This window comes from Malus domestica, chromosome 13 (genome assembly GCF_042453785.1).
Source record: "Malus domestica chromosome 13, GDT2T_hap1".
Classification (NCBI taxonomy): Eukaryota; Viridiplantae; Streptophyta; class Magnoliopsida; order Rosales; family Rosaceae; genus Malus; species Malus domestica.
Genome location: NC_091673.1, coordinates 28,826,757 through 28,851,944, shown reverse-complemented (window position 1 = coordinate 28,851,944; position 25,188 = coordinate 28,826,757). Strand labels below are relative to the sequence as shown.

At 37.1% G+C, this 25,188-nt stretch overlaps 1 protein-coding gene and 2 long non-coding RNA genes across 3 annotated transcripts; 2 read left to right on the top strand and 1 right to left on the bottom strand.

The window, feature by feature from the left end:
• Window positions 1–2,938: 2,938 nt before the first annotated feature.
• LOC114820625 (uncharacterized) lies at window positions 2,939–6,034 on the top strand. Its single transcript, XR_003768051.2, has 5 exons — window positions 2,939–3,142; window positions 3,226–3,385; window positions 3,491–3,559; window positions 4,249–4,307; window positions 5,249–6,034. It is a non-coding gene; the product is annotated as an uncharacterized lncRNA (long non-coding RNA).
• Window positions 6,035–9,288: 3,254 nt separating this feature from the next.
• On the top strand, window positions 9,289–12,328 carry LOC139190325 (uncharacterized). The gene is made up of 6 exons (XR_011574473.1): window positions 9,289–9,602; window positions 9,701–9,912; window positions 9,996–10,155; window positions 10,261–10,329; window positions 11,019–11,077; window positions 12,019–12,328. It is a non-coding gene; the product is annotated as an uncharacterized lncRNA (long non-coding RNA).
• A 6,534-nt stretch (window positions 12,329–18,862) lies between these two features.
• Window positions 18,863–21,763, bottom strand: LOC103415040 (uncharacterized). Its single transcript, XM_070811412.1, has 4 exons — window positions 20,132–21,763; window positions 19,800–19,945; window positions 19,270–19,666; window positions 18,863–19,165 (listed from the first exon to the last, which is right to left on the bottom strand). The coding sequence occupies exons 1-4, from the start codon at window positions 21,761–21,763 to the stop codon at window positions 18,863–18,865; spliced, it is 2,478 nt and encodes an 825-aa protein (XP_070667513.1).
• Between the last annotated feature and the right edge of the window lie 3,425 nt (window positions 21,764–25,188).

Here is a 25,188-nt window from a genome sequence, read left to right as displayed (position 1 = left end):
TCATAAATATAAGAATAATAACAATTACATATACTTACATAAAGCTGCTCACTGGTCTCATCTCCAAGTTGAACGTAAACGTCCTTGAACAAGTCGATCTCTGGGAACTTAGAACCCTCCTAAAGAAAAAAAAAACATTAAGAAAATTTTATTAATCAATAATAAAAAATAAATTGTATAAAATTTCAAAAGTAATATGAACCGACACTGATGACGTAGATGATAATGGCACCTGGGACGTCGTAGCAGTAGCCTCAGTGAAGGGTGTAGGCTCCCCAATCAATGGAGCACTCACGGCCGGAGCAGTACATGGTGATAATGCGGGAGGCGCATTGGTCACACTCCTACGACGAGTGATCAACCGCAACATCTACACTTTTTGAACCATAAAAATATAACATTAGAAACTAATCCTTTCTTGCATTTGAAACTAGAAGAAAAAGGCAAGAAAACTGAACAAATAAACCATGTGTGAAAAAGCAAAGAAAAATAAACAAATAAACCATGTGTGAAAATTGACTTTCACAGAGGACGAGATGCTTCTTAGAGAAATGTAATCAACAAGACTTCAAGGGATCAATCATGGCAACGAGACGACAACAAGAAAGCATCAAAATTTAAGCGATTAAAAACCATTAGACCAAAAGTTTAAAAAAAAAAAATGGGAAAAGTTGAAACATAAGTAACACCACCAATATATAAATAATCAAATTCGTGCAGAAAAGTTAAACCAAACAGATCGTAATCGAAGACGAACAGAAAGGCCAGCAATAGCTACGTATTCAATGCTTAAGGTTGACTAGTAGAGACAATCTTGTTTGAGAAAACAGGTGAACTAGGTAGCCTAAAACACGACAGATCAAAGTAACAAAGGTTTTATGCAAGTTGTCACTTTTTTGCTGTTCTTGTACATGTAGTTGAGTTCTAGAATCTAGCTTTACATATAATCAACTAAAACCCAAAGCAAAAAAGAAGAGGCCAGAATCCCTTTTGATCCTTGAGCTGAAATCACTGGACGATTAATCAGCTTGACAATCCAAAAACACAACCCAAGAGGAAAAACCATTCAAAGAAGGAAACCCCACAAACAAAACAAGGAACAGATAGAGGGAAGTTGAGTGCATACCAGCAAGATGTGAGAGGTGGGTCTTAGTGGGTTTTCTTTTCTCTGTGAGCTTTGGAAGCAGAGCGTCAATGGAGAAACATAAATGTTATATGTGAAAAGGAGCCAATATTATCCTTCATAATCGACCACAAGCCAATATCTTCAAGATTAGTCCCACATTTGAGCTGCTTAAAATAGAAATGTTATATTGCCGGAATTTTAGGAAGTGTAAGTGTGGGAATCCAAATACTGTGAAGCTATTATATTTACCTTTTCAATGGCCACTTCAATACGTTTCAGCAAGTCCCTTGCACTGGTTTTCTGTGAACCACGTAAAATGCAGATACCAAAATTTAAAATCTTCTCAACATCATCCCAAGAATAAAGAGATTCGCAAGCAAGTAAAAGCATTGTGACATATGAAACCAAATCTGTTTTTCATCATAGCGCCGACAATAGTATTCAAAATCCAAGCCAATGCTTCCTCTTACAGTGCCTTCGAATGTTGGAGACTCAATTACTATTTCAACCAAACCAACATTTGCATAAATTAATCAGTAAAACCCATCTCATAAAATCAGAGATATTGAGAGATATTGGAGACTAAACAAAACCCATCTCATAATCATAAATTAATCAGTCAAGCCTTCGAATGTTGGAGACTAAACAAAACCCATCTCATAAAATCAGAGATATTCATAAATTAATCAGTAACCAGAGACCAACATTTGCATCAAGTGAGCTAAATTCAATAAATTAACTAAATCAATTCAACCTTAATTTTGCATCAGACCAACTAAATTCAGTAACCAAGCCAACATTTGCATCAGCTAAATTCAGTAACCAGACCAACATTTGCATCAGAAACCCTTACCTTGATTTTGAGACTTGATTCGCGTCGGCTTCGAGATTCGTGTGGCTGCCCATCGTTTAGAAAGAGAGGCAAGAGAGAGGTATATAGGAAAGAGAGAGGGAAGACAGGTCTGGGTTCAAGAATTGGGGATCAAGGCGATGAGGAGAGATAGAGGAGATGAGGACTACGGGAAGAGTAGATGAGGATTATGGAAAGGGGAGATAGAGCGACGGGGAAGATAGAGCGAGAGGGCGAAAGGGAGATATGAGGATTATGTGAAAGGGAAAGATGAAGGATTATGCGAAAGGGATGGGGAGATACGGGAAAGAAAGAGCGAAAGGGAAGAAATAGGTCAACGGCTTCAGCGCCAAAAATTTTCATTATTCACCTATTTTTCATTATTCACCTATTTTTCAATATTCACCGCCAAAAATATCAACTGGCGTGACGCAGGTATACAATTTGACGTCGCGCAAAGTGGTTTTGCGGGATGATTACATTCAAGCGTTGCACAAGTTATTTTTATTTTTAGAAAATTATTAAAAAATTTACTGAAAATGTGACTACTCTCCTTTCAAGTTCAATTTTTTTTTTTTTACTTAAACCCCACAATAATATATTTTTCTAACAAAAACCCATAATAATTATTTTAACATATATATCATTCAATCTCTTAACTGTTATAACTACAAAATAAATAAATTAAAATCTACTTAATAAATATATATACCATTGAACTTGATAGGACACGCATTGTACGAAAATAGTTTCAACGATCCAACCGTCAAACTTGTTTGTATGTTGTCACAGCCCGTCCCGGAATTATAAACTCCGAGGACGTGAAATTACAGAAACGCCCTTAAACGAGATTAAGGTGCGTAAATTTGGTATTTGTTTTACCTAAAAACATCCTAAACTAGGGTTAGATTTATTATTGTATGTGTTAATATTTTGTATTTGGACTTTATGTAGGGTCCTACCTCCTGAAATCCTTCCCCATTTCCCGTTTTGTTGTCTCCTTCTCTCTCTCTTCCTCATCTCTCCCTCAGTCACTCTCACACTCCCTCATTCTCTCTCAAACTCTCGGACAAACACCAAGGCTCTCGAAAACTTCACAGTTTCAGGATGAGGAAGGTACCATCATGTTCGTGAGGACCATACGAACACATTGGTATTGTTTTCAGGTAAGGTTTCCCACGATTTCACGTAGAAAACTCAAGCCCGTGAAATGACACTATTCATGAACTTTGTATTTGTTGATTTTTAGGCCAAACTAAGATCATAGGGAGCTCTAGGAGGTTCCCACGAAGCTCGGAGTGCTTCGTTGGAAGTTTTTGGACGTAAGAACACGGAGATCGACAAGTTCAAAGTTTGGCCGGAGCTTTCGAGGCGTTTTCCGGCGAATCCCCGGCGAGTTAGGCGTCAAGGTAGGTATCAATCTCTTCGTCTCGTCAAGTACTACAACTTTCCTTTTTGTTTCACTCAATTTCGTTGAGTATTGAAGAAGTTATACTCATTTGAAAAATACCCAGTTTCCGGCGACCTCCGAGGCTTTCGAGGCAGTTTCCGGCCAAACCACGGCGAACTAGGTGTTTTGCAAGGTACCATTCTCTTTGTCTCTTCAAGGGCTACAACTTTCGTTTTTGAAGCACTTGATTTCGTTGAGAAATGACAAAGTTATGGCAATTTGAAAAACTGTTCAGAAAACGGCCGCCGGAAAAACCAGTCCGGCGACCCAAGGAAGAAGAAGGTGCTACAGTAAAAAATAAAAATAAAAATAAAATTATTTTAAAAATATGTCGACGTCCGTGACGTCGAGTAGATCACCGTGGTATATTCATATACCCAATTTGAGCACCGTATGAGAAAGTTATTAAGGATTGTTGGTTAGGTGTTCGAATAACGTTTTATAGTTTTGGTGAAAATGTGAATTGATGATCCGACCGTTGGATCGTCACCAAACTTTGATACGTTGTAATACGTAATATTTGAGGATTATTGGAACTTACGGATTGGGAATCCGAGTTACGGATCTTCCGGAATTGGAATTGTAAGTCCATAATATAAAATGTTAACCGTCACTTAGTTTTGGAAATTGACGGAGATCCGACCGTTGGATGGTAATGAAATTTTAGGATGTTGTCCTAGAGGTATATGTGGACCTCTGGAAGTTATGGATTTAAAATCTGAGTGGCAGATCTTCCGGATCGATCAACGTAGTGACGTATTTTATATAAGTTATATATTTTATCGATATGAATTCTGAGCCTGGATTTGATTACTATTCTAGGCGGCGATCGTCATGACGCCTTGATGTGTGGTGCTAGGGAGTTGTTGGATGAACTCCAGGTGAGTGGGCAGTTTTGTTTTCCGTATATATATATATATACTTGACGTTTCCCAGAAATTGAATTGAAATGAAAATATGTTTAAAATGAAATGCATATGAGTTATGTGGAAAAACGGGAAGTGAAATACCATGCATAGAATTGATATGAAAAGTATATAGAAATGTGAGTTGAAATGCCATGCATGAATTAATATATGATGCATATGTATGAATTGGTGCGGTGGACGCACAGGTAAGAATTGATTTATGATGCATATGTATGAAATGGTGCGGTGGACGCACAGGTGAGTATTTAATTACTGTTATGATGATGATGATATATATTGAGCTCAAATCCTGCACCATGGTTTAGTGCTTATAGTATTCACCGCATCGCACGCTCGCCTTGGATCCAAGTAGATGCTAGTCGTACAGTCCACGCGGAGTGGGTACGACAGACCAGTCGCGAGAGTGTTAGTGAGATTCCGACTGGTGGGTGACCTTAGATTATGTGCACAGATGATTTATGAGAAGCACTAGAGCGTAACTTGTGTGCAGAAGGCCGGACGGGTCACAGAGGTGACTCCGGTAGAGTGATAATGATAGATTTTGAGCTCTAGGTTCAACCGTATAGGGCTATTAGAGGGCCTACGGTTGATTACTTTCTTGCACCTGATATGATTATGTTGATGCATTCATACCTTATTACTGTTGAGATGATGTGGCATGGCATAATTAATATGAGAAATGTTGAGATGACATGGCATGGCATGATTGATAAGGAGATAATGTTGAGATAGTAAAAATGAAGTTTTGAGAATATATATGTATATTTATATTTTACATTTCTGGGAAAGTATACAGGTTTTACGGAGAGGGGTTACAACGTTTTAAGAAATGTTTGGATTTGGAAAAGAATTGTTTTACTGACCCACTCAATTTTGGTTTTGCGCCCCTCCAGGTTCAGGAATCACAAAGGTGTGGTGACTACGAGGAATTCGACGGTGTTCTGACAGATTGGACAAAATTAGGACTCCCTTCGGGTGTATCAACTTATAAATTGTATCTTAAAGCTTCCGTACTGTGCAAATGGTTACGTCACTCTCACGTGACGGCCAGCATGCCCTCCTTCGGGACGGGGTGTGTCAGTTGGTATCAGAGCATGGTTGCAATCTTGGACATTTTGAGAAGTTCTAGTGAATTCTGTCAGAACTACACCGCCTCGTAGCAAGCCACTTAGTTAGAGGAATTTAGTCTCCCTAATATAACGGTTTAGGGGAAACTATTATTATGGTGATTCAGTCTATTATAAAAAGGGACATTTTAAGATGGGTTATGAGTTGAATTTGAATCACTTAAGAGAAATGATGAACCTGAGGGAGCGAAGTAACGGTTTAACCATTTGGAAAAGATGTTTCAGATTATGCAAGTCAAAGGAATCTTCCTTCTGACAGGGGGTCGAGACGACTACCTGGTTTTGGGTATGAATTTGCATCCTGGTGGAAACATGAATGTTAATTGTTGTCACCGGAGAAAACAGCTGATTGAGAATTATTTAAGGACTTGTTTAAGGAAAAGTTTATCCCTCCGGCATTTATCGATGGTAGTAAACAAGAGTTTACAAATATGAGACAAGGAAGGTGATGATCGAGGGATATTATAGAAAGTTTTCAGACTTGCCTTGTTCCATCCAGATATTGTTGTTATTGGTGGAGGTGTTATGTTGTTTTAAGCTGGGTGGCAAAAAGGGAAGTGGTATTTTGGGTGACCACTATCCATTATACTTCTTACCAGGAATATACGAGATGCTGTTGAGTCTTGAGGACTCTAAGAACATGAGCAACGAGAATAAAGAAGAATAAGAAATGAATGGGAATCAAAAGAAGACGATAAAGTTAATGATTCGTCATATCAAAGATATAGAAAGATTCAGAGCTTCGAAAGAAGTGAAGCTAGAATTAATTCTTCCAGCTGAGGTTTTAATGTCACTGGTCAGAGTAAAAGTGATGGATATACTGGTAATCCCAGATATTTGAGACAAGGTGTTTCGAGTAAAGGAAATGTACCTTGTGCAGCAGGTACAAAAATTAACACTTTGGGAAATGTGAAATTAATGAATGTGTTTATGTAAACAGAGGGGACCCAGAATTGTGAATCGTCCCTATAATCAGTTGTACTCAACAATTTTCTATGACATCATAGTGTTGATTCAACAAGTTTATGAATTTAGTAGTTTGGTCGGATTGACCGTGAGTACAGAGAGATTTGATGAGTTATATGTTCAGTCGTACAGACCATGAGAAGTGGATTCATTGACACATGAGAAATTGGTGAGTTATAGACTCGGCCGTACCGACCACGCGGAGTGGATCCGGCCGACGTATTATTGAGATAAGAGTTGAATCAACCGTATTGGTCATTCTAGTTGACTTCGGCTGATATATTTCTTATTATGTATGATATTACCTAGAGAGTGGTAAATAAATGTAGTTGAGACGAGTGTATGTATTTTGCATTGAGTGACAAAATAGTATTGTTATATCTTTGAGAGTGGTTGCCTATTTATCGAGACAACGATGATTTATCAGTATTGCGGGCTGCAGACCGTAATATTAATAACTCATTCGTGGATTCGTTAAGCAAGCAAACCGGTAGGTTATTTTATGTTAGTGTTGTACTTACTTAGAATGTTCAGTAATAATAAAGTATGTATTGGGTCAATTAATTTTATTCCATTAGAGTGATTGTTTATAGTTGTGACTAGATGGAATGTTACGGGAAACCAGTTACTTTCCATCGATCTGGATGACCAGAGATTACTTTTGTAAGTATGCAAAGTGGATTGAGTCAGGCCGTTATTTACGCTGTGAGAGCAAAGAGATTGTTTTCGAAAGGCTGTCAAAAATAATTAGCTCATGTGGTGCTAAATGATGTTGTTTGGAGTAGTGTGAATAATGTCAAAAGGGTTAGACTTTTCTTGATGTCTTCCCTGAAAGTATACCTGGATTGCCTTCAGGCAGAGATATGAGGTTCACTATTGATTTGTTGCCAGGTATAAATCTATGTTAAAGATTGGTTCAGGATGAGTTAAGGGAATTGGAAATTCAGTTGAAAGAATTGGTTGATAAAAGTTTCATTCAACCTAGTACAACATTTTTGAGGAGCCCCAGTTTGTTGGTGAGGAAGAAAATGGACTTAGAGATTGTTCATTGATTATAGACAATGGAGTCGGGTAACGATTAAGAACCGTTATCCATGGTAATGTACTGATGTTTATTTAACCAGCTCAGAAGTAATTGCGAAGATTCAAAGATTGAATTGAGATCTGGTTACTACCAATTGAATATTATAAGTGACGTTGATCATAAGATGGTTTTCTGGACTTGTTATGGTCCTTATGAAGTTTGGTGATGCTATGTGGATACTCATGCTGTTTTATGAGTTGATGGATGAAGTATTCCAATAATGCCTTGATAGATTGATATCATTTTTATTGAAGATATTCTGGCATATTCTGAGCCAGAGCAGAGCATGTAAACGTATTAAGTCGGTGAACCAAAAATTGAGAGAACGTTGGTTGTATGCTAAGTAGCAAATGCTAAAGTTAGACGAATCAGGTGGCATTCTGAGATTTGTTATATATTCTTAAGGTATTCAAGTGAATCCTTAAAAGATAGCAGAAATTGAGAAATTGGAACAACCACGAGCTGTAATTGAGATTCAGAATTTCTTAGCTTACCAGGCTATCTTGGATGGTTGTGAAAGATTTTTCAGTCATTGCTTTGTCATTGACGAGACGGTTGAGAAAAGAGGTTATGTATGAGTGGGAAGGAAATTGTGAGCAAATGATTCAACAACTGAAGTATTTCCTCACTCATGCACGTATTTTGGTATTCCCAGAGAATAGTGGTAATCATAAATTTTTAGTGATGTTTCTTGAATGGTATTGGAGGCATGTTGATGCAAATGTTAGGGTGATTGCATACGTTTCACGATAAATGGAATCTCATAAGATGAATTACCCTACTGGTGATTTGGAAGTCACGATTACCATTCTTGCTGTGAAGTTATGGAGACATTATATTTTAGTGGGAATGCAAGATTTTTTTTTAATCCAAAAAGTCTTCAATATCCATTACTTGGAAGGATTTTGATATGAGGCAACAAAGGTGGATTGAATTGCTTAATGAACATGATTGTACGATCAGGGTGATCGTAAAGTTTGTTCTAGCTGAAGCATTTGGTGAGAAGACTACAGTAAGATTAATGTCTGGCACATTTGCCAAGAGTATCATCTTATGGATTGAAACCAACGGAAGAAAAATTAAGAATGGAAGATCGAGAAGAAGTTATACTTGTTAAATTTCAAGTTAGGCCTATTTGGTAAGGTCGTACTCGAGACTCAAATGCTTGACGAAGGAATTCAAGAATTAACCGAGGCAGAATTGGATGGTATGTTTATGCAAGAGAATGGGACGTATGTGCCAAATTATGTGGAATTAAAGAAAGCAATTTTGACGATATACAATGTTAAGTTTTTGGGTATGTTGGTTACTTCTAAGTTTTGGATAGCGTACAAGAAGCTTGGTTACCGAATTACCTTATAGTACACCTTTGTGTTGGACAGAAGTTGACAAAAGAGTTCTTGCGGGCCCTGAGACTATGGATGAGTCTCCTCAAAATATTCAGGTGAGTAAGTTAACCTGAAAGTAGCCAGGAATGACAAAAGAGATTAACAGATGGGTATGCCACTAATCGAGTGTATAACGTAGATGATTTTATATTTTTGGAAATTTCTTCATGAAAAGAAATAGTAAGATTTGGAAAGTAGACAAGATAAGATTTAAACACATCAGACCGTTTTGATCATTAAAAGAATCGATGAAGTTGCATACAAGTTTGTGATGCCTTCAGAATTGGCTAAGGCACATAATGTATTTTGTGTTCGATGCGTTGTCACTAGGTGGCAGAGTCGTCTCATGGAATTCTGGTGCAACTATTGAGAATTAAATTGGATTCGACTTGATAAGGAACCAAGGATGACTTTGGATTGGAAAAAGAAGGTCCTGAGAATTAAGACAGAGTAAGTGGTAAAAGTATTGTGGATGAACCATTCAGCGGAAGAAACTACTTGGGAGACGGAAGAACGGATGAGAGGTATGTATCCGAGGCTGTTTTATGAGTTTTGATGGGTTGGTTGGTGGCTAGAATTTCGGGGACGAAATTCTATAAGGAGGGGAGATTGTCACAGCCCGTCCCGGAATTATAAACTCCGAGGACGTGAAATTACAGAAACGCCCTTAAACGAGATTAAGGTGCGTAAATTTGGTATTTGTTTTACCTAAAAACATCCTAAACTAGGGTTAGATTTATTATTGTATGTGTTAATATTTTGTATTTGGACTTTATGTAGGGTCCTACCTCCTGAAATCCTTCCCCATTTCCCGTTTTGTTGTCTCCTTCTCTCTCTCTTCCTCATCTCTCCCTCAGTCACTCTCACACTCCCTCATTCTCTCTCAAACTCTCGGACAAACACCAAGGCTCTCGAAAACTTCACAGTTTCAGGATGAGGAAGGTACCATCATGTTCGTGAGGACCATACGAACACATTGGTATTGTTTTCAGGTAAGGTTTCCCACGATTTCACGTAGAAAACTCAAGCCCGTGAAATGACACTATTCATGAACTTTGTATTTGTTGATTTTTAGGCCAAACTAAGATCATAGGGAGCTCTAGGAGGTTCCCACGAAGCTCGGAGTGCTTCGTTGGAAGTTTTTGGACGTAAGAACACGGAGATCGACAAGTTCAAAGTTTGGCCGGAGCTTTCGAGGCGTTTTCCGGCGAATCCCCGGCGAGTTAGGCGTCAAGGTAGGTATCAATCTCTTCGTCTCGTCAAGTACTACAACTTTCCTTTTTGTTTCACTCAATTTCGTTGAGTATTGAAGAAGTTATACTCATTTGAAAAATACCCAGTTTCCGGCGACCTCCGAGGCTTTCGAGGCAGTTTCCGGCCAAACCACGGCGAACTAGGTGTTTTGCAAGGTACCATTCTCTTTGTCTCTTCAAGGGCTACAACTTTCGTTTTTGAAGCACTTGATTTCGTTGAGAAATGACAAAGTTATGGCAATTTGAAAAACTGTTCAGAAAACGGCCGCCGGAAAAACCAGTCCGGCGACCCAAGGAAGAAGAAGGTGCTACAGTAAAAAATAAAAATAAAAATAAAATTATTTTAAAAATATGTCGACGTCCGTGACGTCGAGTAGATCACCGTGGTATATTCATATACCCAATTTGAGCACCGTATGAGAAAGTTATTAAGGATTGTTGGTTAGGTGTTCGAATAACGTTTTATAGTTTTGGTGAAAATGTGAATTGATGATCCGACCGTTGGATCGTCACCAAACTTTGATACGTTGTAATACGTAATATTTGAGGATTATTGGAACTTACGGATTGGGAATCCGAGTTACGGATCTTCCGGAATTGGAATTGTAAGTCCATAATATAAAATGTTAACCGTCACTTAGTTTTGGAAATTGACGGAGATCCGACCGTTGGATGGTAATGAAATTTTAGGATGTTGTCCTAGAGGTATATGTGGACCTCTGGAAGTTATGGATTTAAAATCTGAGTGGCAGATCTTCCGGATCGATCAACGTAGTGACGTATTTTATATAAGTTATATATTTTATCGATATGAATTCTGAGCCTGGATTTGATTACTATTCTAGGCGGCGATCGTCATGACGCCTTGATGTGTGGTGCTAGGGAGTTGTTGGATGAACTCCAGGTGAGTGGGCAGTTTTGTTTTCCGTATATATATATATATACTTGACGTTTCCCAGAAATTGAATTGAAATGAAAATATGTTTAAAATGAAATGCATATGAGTTATGTGGAAAAACGGGAAGTGAAATACCATGCATAGAATTGATATGAAAAGTATATAGAAATGTGAGTTGAAATGCCATGCATGAATTAATATATGATGCATATGTATGAATTGGTGCGGTGGACGCACAGGTAAGAATTGATTTATGATGCATATGTATGAAATGGTGCGGTGGACGCACAGGTGAGTATTTAATTACTGTTATGATGATGATGATATATATTGAGCTCAAATCCTGCACCATGGTTTAGTGCTTATAGTATTCACCGCATCGCACGCTCGCCTTGGATCCAAGTAGATGCTAGTCGTACAGTCCACGCGGAGTGGGTACGACAGACCAGTCGCGAGAGTGTTAGTGAGATTCCGACTGGTGGGTGACCTTAGATTATGTGCACAGATGATTTATGAGAAGCACTAGAGCGTAACTTGTGTGCAGAAGGCCGGACGGGTCACAGAGGTGACTCCGGTAGAGTGATAATGATAGATTTTGAGCTCTAGGTTCAACCGTATAGGGCTATTAGAGGGCCTACGGTTGATTACTTTCTTGCACCTGATATGATTATGTTGATGCATTCATACCTTATTACTGTTGAGATGATGTGGCATGGCATAATTAATATGAGAAATGTTGAGATGACATGGCATGGCATGATTGATAAGGAGATAATGTTGAGATAGTAAAAATGAAGTTTTGAGAATATATATGTATATTTATATTTTACATTTCTGGGAAAGTATACAGGTTTTACGGAGAGGGGTTACAACGTTTTAAGAAATGTTTGGATTTGGAAAAGAATTGTTTTACTGACCCACTCAATTTTGGTTTTGCGCCCCTCCAGGTTCAGGAATCACAAAGGTGTGGTGACTACGAGGAATTCGACGGTGTTCTGACAGATTGGACAAAATTAGGACTCCCTTCGGGTGTATCAACTTATAAATTGTATCTTAAAGCTTCCGTACTGTGCAAATGGTTACGTCACTCTCACGTGACGGCCAGCATGCCCTCCTTCGGGACGGGGTGTGTCATATGTGATTTGAGATTGCATACGCCAAAAATGGTAAAAAACGAACATGCAGAGATCAAGAAACAGTTCGAAAAATTTCGACGGTTATAAACGAAAAATCACAATTTAACGGTAGTTTTAACTCCGATTTTGATGATTTTTTACAGATACACTCCTTGACCCTATATGAATACAATCAACTAACTCGATCGTCAATTTAAAGTATTTACACAAGTGGATACCACAAAATCTTAAGTTTTACTTAATGAAAATATAATTAAACTCTAAGTGTTAGTAAATCCATCGTTTTGATAGGACACACATTGTACGAAAATAGTTTCAACGATCCAACCGTCAAACTTATTTTTATATGATTCGAGATCACATACGCCAAAAATGGAAAAAAACGAACATGCAGAGATCAAGTAACAACACAAAAAATTTCGACGGTTATAACTAAAAATCACGATTTAACGGTAGTTTTAACTCCGATTTTGATGATTTTTTACAGATACACTCCTTATCCTTATATGAATACAATGAACTAATTCGATCATCAATTTAAAGTATTTACACAAGTGCATAACACAAAAGCTTAAGTTATACTTAATGAAAATATAATTAAACTCTAAGTGTTAGTAAATCAATCGTTTTGATGGGAAATGCATTGTACGAAATTAATTTCAACGAACCAACCATCAAACTTGTTTTTATATGCTTCAAGATCTCATACGCCAAAAATGGCAAAAAACGAACATGCAGAGATTAAGTAACAAGACAAAACATTTCGACGGTTATAAATGAAAAATCACTATTTAACGGTAGTTTTAACTCCGATTTTGATGATTTTTTATAGATACACTCCATGACCCTATATGAATACAATGAACTAACTCGATCGTCAATTTAAAGTATTTACACAAGTGGATACCACAAAATCTTAAGTTTTACTTAATGAAAATATAATTAAACTCCAAGTGTTAGTAAATCCATCGTTTTGATAGGACACGCATTGTACGAAAATAGTTTCAATGATCCAACCGTTAAACGTGTTTTTATATGCTTCAAGATCTCATACTCCAAAAATGGCAAAAAACGAACATGCAGAGATCAAGTAACAAGACAAAACATTTCGACGGTTATAAATGAAAAATCACGATTTAACGGTAGTTTTAACTCCGATTTTGATGATTTTTTACAGATACACTCCTTATCCTTATATGAATACAATGAACTAATTCGATCGTCAATTTAAAGTATTTACACAAGTGGATACCACAAAAGCTTAAGTTATACTTAATGAAAATATAATTAAACTCTTAAGTGTTAGTAAATGAATCGTTTTGATGGGAAACGCATTGTACGAAATTAATTTCAATGATCCAACCATCAAACTTGTTTTTATATGCTTCAAGATCTCAAACACCAAAAATGGCAAAAAACGAACATGCAGAGATCAAGTAACAGGACAAAAAAATTCGACGGTTATAAACGAAAAATCACGATTTAACGGTAGTTTGAACTCCGATTTTGATGCTTTTTTACAGATACACTCCTTGACCTTATATGAATACAATGAATATATTCGATCGTCAATTTAAAGTATTTACACAAGTGCATACCACAAAAGCTTAAGTTATACTTAATGAAAATATAATTAAACTCTAAGTGTTAATAAATCAATCATTTTGATGGGAAACGCATTGTATGAAATTAATTTCAACGATTCAACCGTCAAACTTGTTTTTATATGCTGCAAGATCTCATAGGCCAAAAATGGCAAAAGAGGAACATGCAGAGATTAAGTATCAGGACAAAAAATTTCGACGGTTATAAACGAAAAATCACGATTTAATGGTAGTTGTAACTCCGATTTTGATGCTTTTTTACAGATACACTCCTTGACCCTTTATGAATACGATGAATGTATTCGATCGTCAATTTAAAGTATTTACACAAGTGGATACCACAAAAGCTTAAGTTATACTTAATGAAAATATAATTAAACTCTAAGTGTTAATAAATGAATCGTTTTGATGGGAAACGCATTGTATGAAATTAATTTCAACGATCCAACCGTCAAACTTGTTTTTATATGCTTCAAGATCTCATACACCAAAAATGGCAAAAAACGAACATGCAGAGATCAAGTAACAGGACAAAACATTTTGACGGTTATAAACGAAAAATCACGATTTAACGGTAGTTTTAACTCCGATTTTGATGATTTTTTACTAATACACTCCTTGACCCTATATGAATACAATGAATATATTCGATCGTCAATTTAAAGTATTTACACAAGTGAATACCACAAAAGCTTAAGTTATACTTAATGAAAATATAATTAAACTCTAAGTGTTAATAAATCAATCATTTTGATGGGAAACGCATTGTATGAAATTAATTTCAACGATCCAACCGTCAAACTTGTTTTTATATGCTTCAAGATCTCATACGCCAAAAATGGCAAAAAACGAACATGCAGAGATCAAGTAACAAGACAAAAAATTTTGACGGTTATAAACGAAAAATCACGATTTAACGGTAGTTTTAACTCCGATTTTGATGATTTTTTACATATACACTCCTTGACCCTATATGAATACAATGAATATATTCGATCGTCAATTTAAAGTATTTACACAGGTGGATACCATAAAAGCTTAAGTTATACTTAATGAAAATATAATTAAACTCTAAGTGTTAGTAAATCAATCGTTTTGATGTGAAACGCATTGTACGAAATTAATTTCAAAGATCCAACCGTCAAACTTGTTTTAATCTGCTTCAAGATCTCATACGCCCAAAATGGCAAAAAACAAACATGCAGAGATCAAGTAACAAGACAAAAAATTTCGACGGTTATAAACGAAAAATCACGATTTAACGGTAGTTTTAACTCCGATTTTGATGATTGTTTACAGATACACTTCTTGCGCCTATATGAATACAATGAACTAATTCGATCGTCAATTTAAAGTATTTACATAAGTGGATACCGCAAAAGCTTAAGTTATACTTAATGAAAATATAATTAAACTCTAAGTGTTAGTAAATCAATCGTTTTGATGGGAAATGCATTGGACGAAATTAATTTCAACGATCGAACCGACCAACTTGTTTTTATATGCTTCAAGATCTCATACGCAAAAAATGGCAAAAAACAAACATGCAGAGATTAAGTAACGGGACAAAATATTTTGATGGTTACAAACAATAAATCACAATTTAACGATAGTTTGAACTCCGATTTTGATGATTTTTTTTTCGACAAAAATATTTTTGATTTAAATTTTAATAAATATTGTAATGAAATTCTAAACAATAAATAATAAACCCCAAAAGTATTCATCAATATATACTATATTGATTGATACCCACCAAAAGTATTCATCAATCTTGAAGGACCAACCAAAAGTATTCATCAAAAGTATTCATCAATATTGCAACGATGAGAGTGGTTCATTAAAATAAACAGGAAGACAAACTCCAGACAAGTCCTTCCCAATATTATTTTTCATAATCGACCACAAGCCAATATGCTTCTCTTTCTCCTTGGGTTCTGGCAAATCATCCCTCTTTTTCACATATGGTTATTTAATTGTCTTGATCTCCTCAACTCCATGCAATCGATCAGAAAAGAAAGAATCTCTTTCAAATATACAATAGGAAGCACTGCTTAGAGCATCTGAAGACAAAATAATTCATATCAAATTATGTATCTTTACTTAAACCAAAAGAAAGATTCTCTATCGTATACCATTTCCCAAGTCTTCTCATATGTGAAAACAATGAGTTCAACAAAATACTAAGATAATGGAAAGATAACTGACCACTAAATCTCCCATTCCCCTGTCTGTATGACTCACGCTCCTTTGTTTCATCCACTACTGTAGTTTCCAGCTCTATTTTTTCTGTCTGCAAAAGGAAATTTAGATAGGGATTTACTTTCTGACTAGCAAGATTTCCACCACCCCTTAGTGATTAAATGCACATGTATAAAGAAGAAACTTAGTGATTAAATGCATGGAAATACCTCTAATTGCCTCAATGACTCCAACAACATCACATGTTTACGCTGAAGACCCTTCATTTGATTTTGAAGCTCTGACACTTCTAAGAGCATAATTGACTCGCAGTCTTTGATCACCGGCTCACCAATTCCCTCATGTGCTAATCTTAGTCTTAGCTTCTCTGTCGAAACAACTATATCTTCCGAAGGTACCAAATCATTGCTCGTAAACACTCTAGGGAAAAGATCTTTAGCACCGAGTAGTGCCTCAATCCATGTAGCTCGGTCCTCTCTGGTCACACACCACAAGTGAAGAGTTTTAGTTCCTGTGAATATGGAAAGCCGTTTATCATTTGATTTGTTGGCATGAATTAAAGAGACCTGTAAACCAGATTTTGAATCGCTAAACTTCTTCATATATACTATTGATGAGGTGCTAATAAACAGATTTTGAATCGCTCCCAAAGAAAGGCTAGAGAAAGATGCCTAAATGCAATCAACAAGACTTCAAGGGATCAATCATGGCAATGAGACAACAACAAGAAAGCATCAAAATTTACGCGATTAAAAACCATTGGACCAAAAGTTAAAAAAAAATAAAAAAGGGAAAATTTGAAACAAAAGTAACACCACCAATATATAAATAATCAAATTAGTGCAGAAAAGTTAAACCAAACAGATCGTAATCGAAGACGAACAGAAAGGCCAGGAATACCTACGTTTTCAATGCTTAAGGTTGACTAGTAGAGACAATCTTGTTTGAGAAAACAGGTGAACTAGGCAGCCTAAAACACGATAGATCAAAGTAACTAATGTTTTATGCAAGTTGTGTCACTTTTTTTGCTGTTCTTGTACATGTAATTGAGTTCTAGAATCCAGCTTTACATATAATCAACTAAAACCCAAAGCAAAAAAGAAGAGGCCATAATCCCTTTTGATCATTGAGCTGAAATCGCTGGACGATTAATCAGCTTGAGAATCCAAAAACACAACAACCCAAGAGGAAAAACCATTCAAAGAAGGAAACCCCACAAACAAAACGAGGAACAGATAGAGGGAAGTTGAGTGCATACCAGCAAGATGTGAGAGGTGGGTCTTAGTGGGTTTTCTTTTCTCTGTGAGCTTTGGAAGCAAAGCGTCAATGGAGAAACAGAAATGTTTTATGTGAAAAGGAGCCAATATTATCCTTCATAATCGACCACAAGCCAATATCTTCAAGATTAGTCCCACATTTGAGCTGCTTAAAATAGAAATGTTATATTGCCAGAATTTTAGGAAGTGTAAGTGTGGGAGTCTAAATACTGTGAAGCTATTATATTTACCTTTTCAATGGCCACTTCAATACGTTTCAGCAGGTCCCTTGCACTGGTTTTCTGTGAACCCTGCAAAATGCAGATACCAAAATTTAAAATCTTCTCAACATCATCCCGAGAATCAAGAGATTCGCAAGCAAAGCCTTGTGACATATGAAACCAAATCTGTTTTTTCATCACAGCCCCGACAATAGTATTCAGAATCCAAGCCAATGCTTCCTCTTACAGTGCCAGCCATGTAACATTGCAAGGCACAATCAATATGGGCAGCATGCCCACATATGCTACCATCATGCTTCAATGCTTCGCATCGAATGTAATCATAACCTGCACAGGACGAGTTTACAGACTTGCAACAAAGAATGCAACAGCAATCACGGCAGAACTTAATCTATGTGGACATCTACACCTGATCCAAATGAAGTGAATCCAAAATGAACATGTCAATTCATAATAAAAGCAAATGATTACATGCTAAAACAAAATGCAGCTTCAAAACCGAATGAGCATAAATACTAGCACATCTGCATAAATATGACCTAATCCAAATGAAGTGAACAAACATAAGTAAACACATAGAACTCTGAATAATTTAGTCTATGTGCACATCTACACCTGATCCAAATGAAGTGAATCCAAAATGAACAAGTCAATTCATAATAAAAGCAAATGATTACATGCTAAAACAAAATGCAGCTTCAAAATCGAATGAGCATAAATACTATCATATCTGCATAAATATAACCTATAACGAGTATAAATAACTTGTACTTCGTTGTTCAGATTGGTAAAAAATGGAAAATACCTTCAAACGATCACGATCAGATTCTTCCCGTGCCTTTTTTAGTTTGACTTTGCCTCTCCTCAGCCCCCTGGTTGTTTCCTTTACAAGTTTATATTAATCCTCATCCGAACTACAGTAATAACTCTCGCTATCCTCACTACTATCATTTTCGGATTTCCATTCGTCCTTATCTTCGTTTGCCTCTTTCGGTGCATTGTATCGCAGCAGATCACCAAGGTCAATTGATATTTCGAATTCGGGAACTCCAACTACTTCAAATGGTTCTTGGACAACATTAGTATCCCGTAGTATTTCTTCACCAATTTCTATCAAAGATGAAAACTGTTGGTCAGCGACGTTGTTGTCGTTGTCATCATGATCTAGTTCCGGAATATCATATAGCCCTCTTCGATCAATCTTCTGAACAACTTTCCAACCATTGCCGGCTTTAGGGTCGTCTAGATAGAATATTTGTTTCGCCATAGTTTCCAAAATGTATGGGTCTTCATCGTACCAACATTTGGTAGTGTTTACTGATAGTAAACCATGGTCTCGCTTAACACTCGTTCAGTTATGTGGGTTTGTATCAAACCAAAGACACTTAAACAGTATCACTTGACATCTGTCTTTGTAAAGCAATTGTATTACACTAGTTAGTTTGCCATAAAAATCAATGTCTTCACTATCGCCAGCACTCGGGACATGGACACCACTATTTTGAGTACACAACTTGTCATCACGTGTTGCCCCCAAGAACTTGATCCCGTTGACATGACAACCTGAGAACCATTCAACGTGAAGCGGTCCTCTCGCCAAGTTATATAATTCTTCATCGTAAGATGGTGAATTCAATTCCTTCAATTTGTTCATCTAATATAACATATACAAAAAGTTAACATGTTAGTGCAACCAAATTTAAAGACGGCCATGAACAATTTGGAAAAAATGCTCAATTCAAAACACATACAACTTACATGTTTGTGAAACCACGAAGGAAACAATTCACAGTGCTTCTTGGCATATAAATGTGAAGGATGTTCCCGCTTCATCAACTGTTCATGTTGTTCAAGGTATGGCAAAGCCTCATCACAATTGTTGAGTATGAACCAATGCGCTACCTCCATGTCCTTTTTAGTAAAGGATTCGCCTTTTACAGGATCGCCGAATGGTCGCGCAATTTGGGCAAAAACATACAGTTTTTCTTTTCTGACACCACTGTCATTATTGCGTTGAGGGCGATTGAAAGCTGTCTCAACATCTTGAAGATACATTACACAAAAAGTAAGTGACTCATATGCGACCCATGCTTCCACAAGTGATCCTTCGGGCTTTGCCTTATTTCGGACAGACTTTTTCAACTCACCAAGATATCTGGACAAATAAAAGGTATGATACAAATTATTCAAAGCGTTCGTTGATCATGCATCTGTTATATATATATATATATAATAGATTCATATATATATATATATATATATATATATATATATGCTTAATTAAGTACCTTTCTATTGGATACATCCATCGACAATTGATTGGTCCGGCAAGCAATGCCTCATCTGACAAGTGAATCATCACGTGAATCATACTTGTAAAGAAAGCTGGAGGAAATATCTGTTCGAACTTGCATAAGACGTTCACAATGTCGTCCTACAATTGTTTAACATCCGACTTCCGCAAACACCTTGCAGTTAACTGTGAAAAAAATCTCGACAACAACACTATTGGTTTCACCACATCAAAAGGCAATAAGTGTCGAATACCAACTGATAGAAGGCGTTGGAGTATCACATGACAGTCATGACTTTTCATGTTTGAAAATTTACACCCACTTACGTTCACGCAATGCGAGATATTAGAAGCATACCCATCTGGAAACTTTACAGAAGAAATAAAGTTGAAAAACTCTTTCTTCCCATTCGGCTTAACTGTAAAAAAAGGATGGCCTTTCTTCAATGTACCACCAACTTTCTTCATCCACAAGGATGATCTAATGCCCATTTGTTCCAAATCGAGGCGAGCTTCGATCGTGTCCTTCATTTTTCCTTCAATGTCTAGAATTGTCCCGACCAAAGTATCAAACACATTTTTCTTAATATGCATAACATCGAGATTGTGTCTCAATTTTAACTTTGACCAGTACGGGAGCTCAAATAACATACTCTTGTGCATCCAATTCAGATGTGTAGTTGGTCTGGGCTTACTGACCCCTTTGCCAAAATGACCAAATTCCAAACGGTTTAACTGATCCAAAATCTCATCTCTGGACCATTCTCTTGGTCTTGGTTGAGTCTCTTTTGTGCCGTGGAAACCTTTATCGTTGTGACGCCACTCGTTGTCCCAAGGGAGCCATCTACGATGACCAAGATAACAAACTTTTCTCGCATGCCAAGACGATGTTACGTTCTCCTTGCATATTGGACATGCTAAATAACCTTTAGTCATCCACCCAGAAACCATTGCATACGCAAGAAAATCGTTTACTGTCCACATCACTGCTACTCGCATGGTGAACATATGCCCAGTAGACTTATCGTATGTACGAACACCGTTTTCCCATAAATCTTTTAGCTCATCAACCAATGGTCGCAAATAAACATCAATGGACTTTCTTGGATCTTCGGTAATTAATACAGTCAACATCATGTATTCTTTTTTCATGCACTTCCAAGGTGGCAGATTATAAGGAAACACAACGACCGGCCAAATGCTGTGGGTTTGGTTTAGAACCCCGAACGGATTAAATCCGTCGGTGGCAAGTCCCAATCTTATGTTTCGCGGGTCAGCTGCAAAATCAGGGTACATCCGATCGAATTCTTTCCATGCCTCTCCGTCTGCAGGATGCCTCATCACATCGTCATTTACCCGTCTTTCTTTATGCCATCTCATATCGGTTGTCGTATGCATCGACATGTACAATCGCTGCAACCTAGGCTTTAATGGAAGATAACGCATTATTTTTTGTGGAATCTTGGTCTTTCTATTCTGCGATGTCATTTTAAACCTCAACTCAATGCATACAGGGCATTTATCCAACTGTATGTTCTCCTTATAGAACAATATACAATTATTTACACATGCGTGAATTTTTTCATACCCCAATTCGAGACCCTTCAACACTTTTTGGGCACTTTTATGATCTTTAGGTAAATAATTGTCCTTTGGAAGCATCCTCTTGATAACTCCCAAAAAGTAATCAAAACACTTGTTTGACAAATGAAACTTGATCTTGCCATGCATCAACTCCACAATTGCCGTGAGCACTGAAAAGTTCTCGCAACCCGGATATAATTCTTGCTTGGCATTTTTCAATAGTTTTTCATAGTTTTTGAATGCCTCACTGTCCATGGTTGGACGACTGTCATCTCCCCCTTCCTCATTGGTGTTGGTTGAGACGTATGGATAAACGTCATTTAGAATATCCATAACTTGTTCATTAGGATCCACATTAGATTCAACAGTCTCCATTCGTGTCATATATGAAGACGAAAGTTGGTCTAATCGTTCTCCATGATGATACCAAGTAGTACAGGTCTCCATCATCCCATTTCTTACTAAATGAAATCGAACATTTTCGAATGTCTCCCTCATTGAGTTGTTACACCTCCTACACGGACATCGGATATGAGTTGAACCTAGGTTGTGTCTAGTTGCGAATTCAATGAACTCATCTATTCCATCAAGTACTCAACATCACATCTATTATGATTCTGTATCCACTGTCTGTCCATTTTGTCTCCAATCCCAATAAAAGAACAAGAATTACAACAACTTCAACTATTGTCTTGTCACCTTATTCCTCCGGTAAGGGCCTTATCCCATTCAGGAATGCACAGTTATGTGCCGTAATTTACGATTCCAATGGATGAAATTTCGACGCGGGCAAATTTCGACAGCATCTCCTTATAGTTCTTCAAGTGCACGCCGTAGATACATAATATCCACCGTGTACTCGAAGAACATCAGGAAATGTTACCAAAATTTCCACTATAGAAACCTAATCCGTGAACCGCAAACTACAACACATAACTATGAATTCCCAAACTGTCCAAAAAATGGGACAATTCAAGAATTAATTGGACCGCAGTCATGCTTTTGCATCCATGCACGAAATCCAACTAATTCTCAAACGGGAAACTAAGCTTTTCTTGAAAAAAGTGTACGAAGTTAAGTAGTATTAACTTCGTACAACACAAAACAATGTTGTACGTGATGTACAAAAATATGTGCATACAAATAAATTAAATCACAATAACTAGTGAAACTAAATAAAATAGATACAAAATATTAATACTTCTAAACTATAATGTTGATGGCCTTAGTTTTTATTTGTTTATACTAATTATCATAGAATATACATATTCTAGTTAGTTACACTCGAGTAATTTTGTTGGTGAGATAAAAGTATTGTTAGAATATGAACACAAGTGTACACGTATTTTGGCTAGATATTGGTTTTAAAAAATCTTATTGAAAGATGATTTGGTTGTCTTCAAGTTTACAAAGGATTGAGACTAAAAATGAATCCTGAATTACTTACTTGTATTAAAATTGGAAGACGATATTAACTTTCTACAAGGATTTAATAGGAGAATTGTAGCCATTGTTTATCTAAATAAGTATGGCATATGCTCACAAAAATCAAGCCCCTCATTATTGAACTAAAACATGTTGTCTTAGCATTGAGAACTTAATAGTGATGATAAGATTAGCTTTGAAGTTCATGGCTTTTGTAGGTTTTCTATATAATTCTTAATTACCTGCAGTGCATTGGATTTACCCTCAATTCAACCGTATAGCACAAATTAAGGAAATTTGAAGGGGAAACCAACATTTCTTACAATTTCTTCTATGTAAATATATAAGTTAACCCATATGCAAAATTAATAAAGATTACTAAAGGGCATAGCAAGCAGGCAAAGGTACCTAATAGGTAAAATTAATAAAGATTACTTCAAAATTGAATCTCACAAAACTCAAACCATTACCAAAAAAGGGCATAGCAAGTAGGCAAAGGTACATATACAAAAATCCCATATGCAACATGAAGAAAATACCTTCAAATTCGTTCTTCAATGATAATTGTATACAAAAATCCTGTACAAAACAAATTTAGTAGTTTTAGTTTGAATTCTCAATTCAAAGTTACATATACAAAATCAAATCACTTACCGGATAGAAAAAGATTGAGGAAGGGAGAGAATTGGAGAATGTTTTGAAGAGAGATGGGGGAGGGAGGTAGCTGCTGCAACTAGTTTGCAGTTTCTACCTCCCAAACTGATTAAGTGAAGTAAGAAAAGGTCGTTGACTTTGCGTGACGCCACATACGTCACACAAAACAGCTTTGCGTGATGCATGTTCACCTACGTCATGCAATGCTGTTTTGCGTGACGTATGTTGCGTCGCGCAAAACCGTTTTGCGTGACGTAAGTGAACATGCGTCATGCAAAGCTGTTTTGCGTGACGTATGTGACCTTGCGTTGCACAAAGTCAACGAAAAAAGTGGTAAAGCTATCTATATTTGGCGCCAAAATCTTGCGGGACACACAAAACGTCGCGCAAACGGCCTTTGCGCGACGACAAGTTGCGCGACGTCGGTCTCCGTTGCGCAAAACAATTTTGCGTGACGTAAGTGAACTTACGTCTCGCAAAACACTTTTGTGTGACGTCGGTCTCCGTTGCGCAAAGACCGTTTGCGCGACGTTTTGTGTTTAACGTCGCGCAAACATACTTTGCGCGATGAATTTGGCTGCGTCGCGCAAGTTTTTGTTGCGCAAAGTGTTTTTTCTACTAGTGATACTTCCAATAAACTATTCATTTCATATTTCAAGTTTAGAAGTTGTAAAACATTCATGAATACTGATTTTGGGTTTTAATGTTTTCAATAGGTGTAAAGATAAATTTACGTATTGAATTGAGTTTATAAGGGTAGTTTAGAGAGTGAATTTGGGTTTAAAGAGATATTGATAGCTTAATAAAAAACAATATGGATGTTGAGAGTAAGTTAGGTGTAGAAAGAGGTTATATGGGATCAAATAAAATTTCCTATTGGAAATGCCCATCGTTCTAGAATCATTGAACCTGCGATCTGGAAGCAAATATGGGGCATGAACACTCTCCTTAATATCAAGTTTTTCTTCTGGCGAATTGTTAATAATTGTCTTCCAACTATGGAGGCCCCATTCCATTTCTCTCTCCGTGCCAATCCCCTCTACCCCATGTGCATGCAATTCCCAGAATTAGCTGGACGCATCCTTTTTTATGTCCCTGGACCTATGCGGTCTGCTTTGCTCCAGATTAAACTATCGCATTGATCGTCAAGCTGTTGCTTGCTGTTTCTAAGGTCATCGACGGAAACGGTGCTGCTTTGAATAGGGTATTAACTTTGGCTCTCTTTATCTACTGAGAAATTTGGAAAATCGGTCATTGTAGTTTTTACAACTTGGTACCTTCCCCCTATAGAACTTTGAGGCTGGCATCCGTGGCCTCTGACTAGTTCATCGGTGCCTCTACTGCCCACTTTCCGCCTCCCTCCCCCCCCCGGGATCTCGTCCTCCTGCCATGTGGTCTCCCCCTCCATCCAATTTTGTCAAAGTTAACTGTGATGGCTCCTGGACTAAATCATATCGGCACATGGGGCTCGGGGTGGTTATTAGGGATACATCTAGCTGGCTCCTGGTGGATCAGGGTGGAAGGGGAACTGCTATTACTCCCTTGAAGCTGAGGTGCGTACTGCTCTCCTTGCTATGGAAACTACCATCGAAAATAACCTTTCACAACTAATTCAAAATATCAACGAAGGAACAAAACAGGCTACTTTGACTATTTTTCCCATTATAATCCAAATTTGTAATATCCGCCATCGTTTCCAGTTTCTTAATTGGAGTTCGATC